At 39.0% G+C, this 9,150-nt stretch overlaps 1 protein-coding gene and 1 pseudogene across 3 annotated transcripts in view; both read left to right on the forward strand.

Annotated features, from left to right (window-relative positions):
- Positions 1–9,150, forward strand: part of ARL13B (ARF like GTPase 13B) — an 83,307-nt gene that overhangs the window by 14,909 nt on the left and 59,248 nt on the right. For 2 of the 3 annotated variants that reach the window (XM_006139873.3, XM_006139874.3), the window contains exon 2: positions 8,614–8,684. In XM_006139873.3, coding sequence (XP_006139935.1) covers positions 8,614–8,684 — 71 coding nt within the window. The remainder of the gene's footprint in view (positions 1–8,613; positions 8,685–9,150) is intronic. The other variant, XM_027765944.1, reaches the window with a different exon arrangement.
- On the forward strand, positions 280–1,068 carry LOC106733335 (translationally-controlled tumor protein pseudogene; annotated as a pseudogene).

The raw sequence follows: 9,150 nt of genomic DNA on the forward strand, positions 1-9,150 counted from the left end.
TAGGGCACATGTGCTCGCCAGAAAGACAGAGAGAGACAGAGAGACAGAAAGCGAGAAGTCACCCCCCAGGGGGATGGCCACACCGCAATCCCCTCTCCTCCATTCTCCCCTTGGAGTCTTGGTCACGCACGCACACGGACCCAGCGTGAGCTTAAGCCACCGGGTCCTAGATTTGAACCATGGTCCACTACATGTTTGTCCAGCGACATAGCCATTATGCTAACTGCTGGTCCCAATTGCTGGTCCCGATTGTGGTGAATATTAAGCTGGGGAAAAAGTCCAAGATACCCTGAAGAAAATGAGCCAGACTATCTGGCTGCCTGATTTGCTGTCTATATATAAATGTGAATAAATTTTAGTATAAAGAAAAAGGTTTAAGTTATTCTGTAAACTAATAGTTAGTTGGGGCTCTGGGATCCTACTCAGCAAGTGCCGCTGTCATCTCCCTCCAGCAGCCATCATGATTATCTACCGGGACCTCATCAGCCACAGTGAGATGTTCTCCGACATTTACAAGAACCAGGAGATCACGGAAGGGCTGTGCCTGGAGGTGGAGGGGAAGACGGTCAGTAGGACAGAGGATAACATTGATGACTCGCTCATTGGTGTCAGTGCCTCCGCTGAAGGCCCTGAGGGCGAAGGTACCGAAAGCACAGTAGTCAATGGTGTTGACATGGTCATGAACCATCACTTGCAGGAAAACAGCTTCATAAAAGAAACCTACAAGAAGTCCATCAAAGATTATATGAACTTAATCAAAGGCAGACTTGAAGAACAGAGACCAGAAAGAGTAAAACCGTTTATGACAGGGGCTGCAGAACAAATCACGCATATTCTTGCTAATTTCAAAAACTACCAGTTCCTTATTGGTGAAAACACGAATCCAGATGGCATGGTTGCTCTACTAGACTACCATGAGGATGGTGTGACCCCATATATGATTTTCTTTAATGATGGTTTAGAAATGGAAAAAGTGTTAACAGATTTGGCAATGACTTTGGATCTACCACCTGTCATCGTAACTGACTGCTGCTTGTCATCCACAAAACACCAGGACTGAAGACAAGTGGGACTGATGTCATCTTGAGCTCTTCATTTATTTTGACTTGATTTAATTTGGAGTGGAGGCATTGTTTTGGAGGGGGGGCATTGTTTTTAGGGGAGAAAAAAAACATGTCATGTAGGTTGTCTAAAAATAAAAATGCATTTAAACTCAAAAAAAAAAAAAATAATAGTAAGTTGGGACCAGCAGGTGGTGTGGTGGATAAGACTGCTGGATCCCACATGGCTGACTTTGTGGTTCAAGTCCTGGACCCAATGGCTTGAAAAACACAGTGAATGCTTGTGAGTGCATGTCCAAAACCCCAAGAGGAGATTGGAAGTCAAGGGATTGTGGTGTGGTCATCCCCCTGGGTGCTTTTTTTTTTTACTTTCTCTCTGTCTCTCCGTCTGTCTCTGGTGAGTACACACATTCTCTAGCAAAAAAATAAATAAAATAAAATAAAAAAATAAATAAAAGAAAGAAAGAAAGAAAAAGAAAAAGAACAATAGTAATTACTATTGTTCTATAAACCATTGTATTAATTTCCTATGGAAACTTATGTGAACTATATTTTTAACATTAAATACTCAAGTGACTTGGACCTGTTCTACTGATAGGGACAGTGTGATGATAAATGATAGTATACAATAGCTTTAGACTTTCAAGATGTGCTGAGTTATTAAAGCACTGGTCATTGTAGAGTTGTTTTAGAAAAACTGACAGCATTTAATTCTTCGGTACTTAATTTGAGGTAGTTACCAAAAAAGATACCTTTTTATTTTACAAAATAATGTAATTTTTAACATTGTTCATTTATTAACTCATCTGGAAATTTCACAGTACTGCTATTGTTTTGGTCTCATTTCTTTCTGATCACAGCATTAAGGTGTTTTTTTGGTTTTGTTTTTTTGTTTGTTTTTTAAGGTTTTTGCCATAAGGCATGTGCGTTTGCCAGTGAGAGAGAGAGAGAGAGAGACAGACAGACAGTTGGAGAGAAAGTGAGAAATAACCCCCTAAATAACCATGCCAAAAATCCCTTTTCCATTCTCCTCTTGGGATTTCGGGTATATCCATACACGTGTCTGACATGGTTTTCAAGCTGCCCAATCTAGGACTTGAACCATGGTCAGCCATGTGACAGTCCAGCACCTTACACCATACCACCTGCTGATCCCAGTTTTAAGGTTTTATTCAGAGGTTCTGGAGATTCATTCTCCCCCCCCCATCCCCTTTCTCTTCTTTCTATGTTCTCCCTGGGCTGTTTCATCTGTTCTCATGGATTTCACTGACACTTATGTGACTCATAAATCATGACCAAGTCTCTCTCTCAGCATGCTTTCAGCAGTAACACCAGCACCCCTGCCAGCATGTTCAAAACTGAGCCTGTCCTTCTGTAATCTGGTCTTAGGCCATCTCTGGTCTCATCTCACAGATTCTGTCTTAGACTTTGTTCTATGATAAGAATAGCTATTAGTTGAATACTTAACTATATGCCACAGGTATTGCGCACTTCATTTACATCGTGCAACTTAATTTTTACCACTCGTCTTTGGGGTGGATATTGCTATTATCCCATTTTCCTGAAGAATTTCTTAGAATTTAAGTAATGTGTCTCAGATTGTAGAGACCAGCAGTTAGTGTAATGTCTATGTCGCTGGACTCTCGCGTAGTGGACTGCGGTTCGCGTCCCAGACCCAGTGGCTTAAACGCCAAGCACGTGTGCATGTGTGCCCAAGATCCCAAGAGGAGAACGGACGAGAAGGGATTGCGGCGTGGCCATCCCCCCTGGGTGGTGATTTCTCTCTGTCTATCCCTCTGTGTGTCTGGAGAGCGCATGCGCCCTTTAGCAAAAACTTCTCAAAAAAAAAAAGATTGTATGCCAGGTTATGGAAAGCCTGGGACTTGAACTCATGTCTCTCAAACATCAAGTTTGATGCTACATATGAGTGCCCATAATCCATTTTATCTTACTTATTGTTAGTACCGACATTCTATAAATCTTAAACTACAATAGAATCCTTTTCTTCCATACTTTCTAATTTGGTACATAATCAATGACCTAAGGATAACTCTACTATTAAGAGTGAAATGATCACTCTCAGCTTCTGAAAAGGTCACTATTTGATAATGTTGATTTCTTTAGTAAAAATCCAAGATCTCTTTAGACTCAATAGTTATGTGGAGTTAGGATTGTGTTTTCTTATTTTAGGCATCTATACTAAGATGTGCTAAGGGCACTCTGGTATGGTGTTTTCTCATGCAGTGTTCTCAGTCTGAAATCTTCTTATCTTCCCCTTCTGTTTTCACTTTCCTCTTGCCTGGCAAACTTCTCATTTTAAAAACAGCTCAGGTATCACCTTCTTTAAGAAGCTTCGCTGACCTCCCTTATCAATAAAATCCTCTTACTTGTATAGTTAGTTGCTAGCATCAACTTTTCTCTCTCTCTCACTCTTTCTTTCTTCCTGCCTTCCTTCCTTCTCTCTCTCTCTCTCTCTCTCTCTCTTTTTTTTTTGTCAGAGAGTACATGCGAGAGAGAGAGAGAGAGAGAGAGAGAGAGAGAGAGAGGAGGGAAAGTACCCCTCCCACCCCATTGGTTGTGGTCCTTCCACAATCCCTGCTCTATTTCTACATCCTGTTGGGATTTGAGACATCCCTTCATTTCTCCATCCTGTTGGGATTTGGGGCATGCATTGCATGCACATGCACCTGGCATGTTTTTCAAGTCACCATGGCTGGGATTAAAACCATGCAGTTGGTCATGTAGGATCTGACTCCCTTAACCATTAGGCCAGCCCACTAGGGTCAACTTTTTTTTTTTTTTTTTTTTTTTGCTATAGGGCATGTGTTCTCTGGAGATGAAGAGAGAAGGGAAGTTAAAAAGGGCCCTCCAGAGGGGATGGCCATGCTGCAGTCCCTTGTCCTCTGTTTTCCTCTTGTGATTTGGGGCATGCACACAAACATGTCCAGCGTGTTTTTAAAGCCCCCAAGTCCAGAATGCATATCATGCAGTTGACTATGTAGGATCCAGCTGCCTTAAGCTCCATGCCATCTGCTGTTCCTGTCAACTTTTAAAAATATTATAAACATAATATTGTATTGTTTTTCAATTTGAAGGGTGAATGTATTTGATCCGTAATTATAAGTCTAAAAGAGGCATAAAAATCTTTCATCTCTCTTTTGTCATCTAGCACTGCAGCCAAACTGTTTCTGTGATAATATACCATATTTTAAAAAGCTGTTGGTGTGTACATTTTAACATGGGTTAAACAGATTGTACATCTTTATTATTTTAAAAATTATTTTATTTATTACTATTATTTTTTAATATATTATAGGGTACATGCACTCAGCAAAGAGTTTGAAAGAATGAGAGGTGAGAGAGAGAGAGAAAGTAAGAAATCAAATCACCAGGTCTGGGACTCCTATCAGGTCTGGGACTTCAAACTGTAGTTGACCATGTGGGAGTCCAGTGCCTTAACCTCCATGCCACCTGCTGGCCCCATCTTTATTGATTTAAAGAGTTGCATAGAATATTGAGGTTTAGGTGAATAAAAACCTTTTAAACTCATTCCGTTGTCAAAGTGTAAATCTAATGTGTTATTATTAGGGACTGCAGTAATTCATGCTGTGATTTTTATTTACACTGCTAACGTTAGGTTTATTCAGTATGGCTTTAATTACCTCAAATATTTAATTAAAGCCTTTTTTCACATATATAGCATAATCACAAAAATTTAATAGTTGCAATAGTAGTCAAAGTAAAAATAGAAATCCAAAGAGATTAATTTTGTTTCAGTCTCAGCATGATTATCATTTTTAAAGTGATTTTTCATATTTGAAGGAATTTTTTTGTTCGAACCTAATAGCTTATTTTAAAAAGGGGGGGGGGAGCAATCTCTTAAGATAAAAGCTAGCATCTTTTGTAGCTTTAAAGAGAAATATTTCAAAATGTGTACCCGATGTGTATTTGGATTTTTGTTTGGTTGGTTTTTGTTAGAGGTGGTGTATGATTACTGGAGAGAAAGAGAATGAGAAAAAAACTCCCAGTAGGGGATGGTCACACACATACCCTTCTCCTCCATTTCTCCCTCCTTTCAGAACGTTCGGCATGTATGTGCATTTGTCACTGTGGTTTTCAAGCTGCCAGCTCTAGGACTGGAAAGTGCAGTGGACCATGTGGGGTCGGGTGCCTTAACCACCAATGACATTTCTTTAAACTTAAATCTTGACAAGAATGGAGAAAACATGAATGCACCTGTGTAATACAGAATAAGTGATCGTTTTCCATGAGAAGGTGTTTTAGGGAATTTTTAGTTTGGCTCATAAGAGATGTAAAAAAAAAAAAAAAATCCCGTAATGATTTTAGAAACTGTTGACTTAATTGGTGTTTGTTTTCTGATTTTCAACTTCCAAAGTAGGCTCTGTCACCTGCTCTGACATAAATGGCTGCCAGTGCTTTCCCATTCCCACCTTTTCTGGTTAGTCATTTACTCTATTTTGTTTAGAAAGCATCAGGAGCCAATGAAGAGAGAGCAGGAGACAGCCTGCTGCAGAAGTAAAGAAGTAATGGTTACACACATTACTGTAATTACTGTTACTGTAAAGCCTCTTCTCTTACAAGGCTCTAAGGCTTAAAAGGGCTAAGAATAATAAATGTTTGTTTGCTGCTGTGTAATGAATGCTTAATATTTGTAGAATAAATGATGCACACAAGCAGAATACAGAAATTCATTTCCCAAAAGTAATTGTTTTGGTTCATGGTAATGTTTAAAACACTGTAGATCTTGAAATTTACATTATAAATAATTAAAGAACAATTGGATTAGCTTTAATATTAAGATAATTTTAGTCTAGCTCACTGTACATTTAGTAACAAGGTATTATTCTAAATATCTCACAGCCTTGGTAGGAAGTAAATTCATATTTTCAAAAGGACGTAATGCAGTAAAATTTTCTCATGGCTAGAAGTACCTAGACCTTATATACTATCTCGTCTCTATATAGTCATAATCCGTGACTTGTTTTGGTATTCCCACTGGTCTCACCACCAGCCAGTTGAGAATGGGTCTGGTAATGTTGCTTATTTTGATTTATCTTATTCTTGCACTGAATCAATTGTGTGCTTAACTTCTGTTTATTCCTCATGATGCATATGGAATGTTTGAAACATTTAAAAAGGACTGTGAGGGCCAGCAGGTGGCATAGTGGTTAAAGTCCCGACCTGGTGACTTGAAACTCTCATTGGGCATGTGTGCGTGGATGCCCAAAATCTCAAGAGGAGAAGGGATTGCAGTGCGGCCAGAGAAAGGAGAAGGGATTGCAGTGCGGCCATCCACCCCCACCCCAGGAGGGGGTGATTTCTCACTCTCTCTCTCTCCGTGTCTTAAGCAGGTGCATGCTGCCTGTAACAAAAAAAAAAAAAAAAAATCTCGCTCAAAAAAAAGTTCTATGATTCCTGGGTAACAAAGGGAATTAACATGGAGAGTCAATTCATTTCACTTACTTTGTAAGTCAGAGCTCTCACTGTGGCCTGAAAGGCAGTCTGTGAGCTGGTCCCTATGGAGTTTTGAACCTCCTGACTTTCTCTGCCCTTTTCTCACTTCTTTTGCCCACAGTGGCCTCCTTGCTGATGTTGGGCATCCCTGCTTGGGAATTCCTACCACGTTAGTGTCTTGCACCAGCTGTATGTGTGACTAACTCCCTTTTTCGAGTCCTTGCCTAGATCCTACCTTCTCAGGGAGACCTGCCTGATCATCCTCTACTATATAAAATTGCCCCTACTTCCTATCCCACTATTGGTTCCTTTTACCCTGCTCTACTTTATTCTTTTTTATTCATAGTAAAAAAAAAAAAAAAAAAAGTCCACAGTTAATCACCTTCTAACATACTATATAATTTACATTTGATCTATTTACATTATTTTTGTCTATCTCTTTCTACTAAAATGTTAACTTAAAAAAGAATTTTATTGTTTTTGTGTTTTGTGGTGGTAGTTGCTTTAATAAACAGGTGTATCTCAAGTACCTAGAACACTGCTGTCTGATATATAGAAGATGATTTATTTAATGAAGCGCCAGTTTGGCTTTTAGTTAAGACTGAGTTGGTTCTTCCTCAGTTTGTAAGACACAGTTGGGCTGTCACATCCTCACCTCTGTTCTGTCTCTTTGTTGTATGAACCCTTTCAATACATATGAAATTAAAATTTAACAAAAATGTCCACAAGAGAGTCAGTCCTAGAAAGATTACAGAATACCTTTTCCTGCCACCTAAGTATTGTTTTTAGCTATCTTTGAGATGGTGGCCAATGAGGAATGACTACACTTGGCAGAAATCCTGACTCTACCCTGTCAGAGTAGTTTTAACATGGTAACTATGTTAAACTGTGGCTTTCTCTCTGTATTCTAGTATGCTTTCCCAAATCCATGGTGGTAATGGACTGTCTTCCTCTTACATTGTGCAAAGACTCAGTCTGCAGCAGAAATGAGGCTTATTGATGGACTGGCTGAATCACCAAATTAATAGGACAGTTGTGATAGATTTGTTCCTTTATACCTGACCCAAATCTGAGAAGTTCCTAGGAGTTAGGTGAGTTAGGTTACCAGGTTCTGACTCTAACTGATTCATTGTGTGATCTTTGACAAATTATTTAATTTATCTGGACTTGTGTTTCTTAGGTTGTAAAATTGAACTAGATTGTGTTTCTTTTTTTTTTTTTATATTCTTTTCACTGTGGAGTTTAGCAATATCATCAGAAACATTTTAAACTTTACAGTTTAAAACTAAACTTTGCAGGAACCCTTTTTCAAAACTGTTAATACTTGGGACCAGCAGTTGGTGTAATGGCTATGTCGCTGGACTCCCATGATGTCGACCGCGATTGAAGTCCCAGACCCGGTGGCTTAAACTCACTCCAGGCGCATGTGCATGTGTGCCCAAGATCCCAAGAGGAGTATGGAGGATAATGTGGCCATCCCCCAAGGGAATGATTTCTCGCTTTCTGTCTCTCTGTCTCTGTCTTTCTGGCGAGCACTCACACCCTATAGCAAAAACTTATACAGAAAAAAGAAAAAAAAACACAGTTAATACTTAAATTAATAATCATGTTATTTATAATTTGTATTTGACAAGGTAACTGCAGGTCTAAAAATGAAATTGAGCATAAGACCTAGCAAGAATTATTTTCTTATTTAGTTTCATAAATTGAACAGATTTGTGATAATCCCTAGAACTAATTGAGTCTGTAGCCATGGTAAACGAATTCAGATTGAGACTCCATGTCTCTACCTCCCTTTTCTCTTTCTTTTTCCCCCAATTTCTTCTCTATCCCTTGGATTATCTATTGTACAATGTTACTTTATTTGCTTCGAGAAAAAAGGATGATGTTTTAAAGGATGAATTTCTCTTTTAAATGTATTATTTTATTCATCATCAAACACCTTAGTGTCTAGCAGACCATACTATTGTGTATACAGTAGGTGCTGCTTATATGTTGCTTGAATGAATGAATTTGCTTTTTTCTCCCAGTACTAAATTGACAAAGAAAGTGATTTTATATTTTTTATTATTTTAAGAAAGGTGACTCTTGTGATGGTGGGACTTGATAATGCTGGTAAAACGGCAACTGCTAAGGGAATCCAAGGAGGTAAGTTGTGTATGTGCTTTCTGAATTGTACTAAATTGTTCTGAATTATTTATGTTAAATTTCCTTACTTCATATTAATTGGGTACAGATTAATATGTGTACTCCATTGCTTTATACTTAGTATACTTGTGACCAATATGGTGAATAATATCTGCCTTGATGGTACCAACCTATTATTATGTTTCAGATTTGAATAGATGCAAAGATGCAAAGGCTCACTGAGGTCTTTGATCAGCTAGGAGGGATCATATCTGTGCTGTGGAAAATAAGAAGGAGGGCCAGCAGGTGGCATTGTGGTTAGCTCACAGGACTCCCATTTTGACTGCCATTTGAATCCTGGACCCAGTGGCTTAAACCTCATGCCAGGTGCATGTGTGTGTGTGTGTGTGTGTGTGTGTGTAAAAGGAGAATGGAGAAGGGATTGTGGCATGGCCATCCTCCCTGGAGAGTGATCCCTGGAGAGTGA

The sequence above is a fragment of the Tupaia chinensis genome, unplaced genomic scaffold, assembly GCF_000334495.1.
Source record: "Tupaia chinensis unplaced genomic scaffold, TupChi_1.0 Scaffold000009_1, whole genome shotgun sequence".
Lineage (NCBI taxonomy): Eukaryota > Metazoa > Chordata > Mammalia > Scandentia > Tupaiidae > Tupaia > Tupaia belangeri.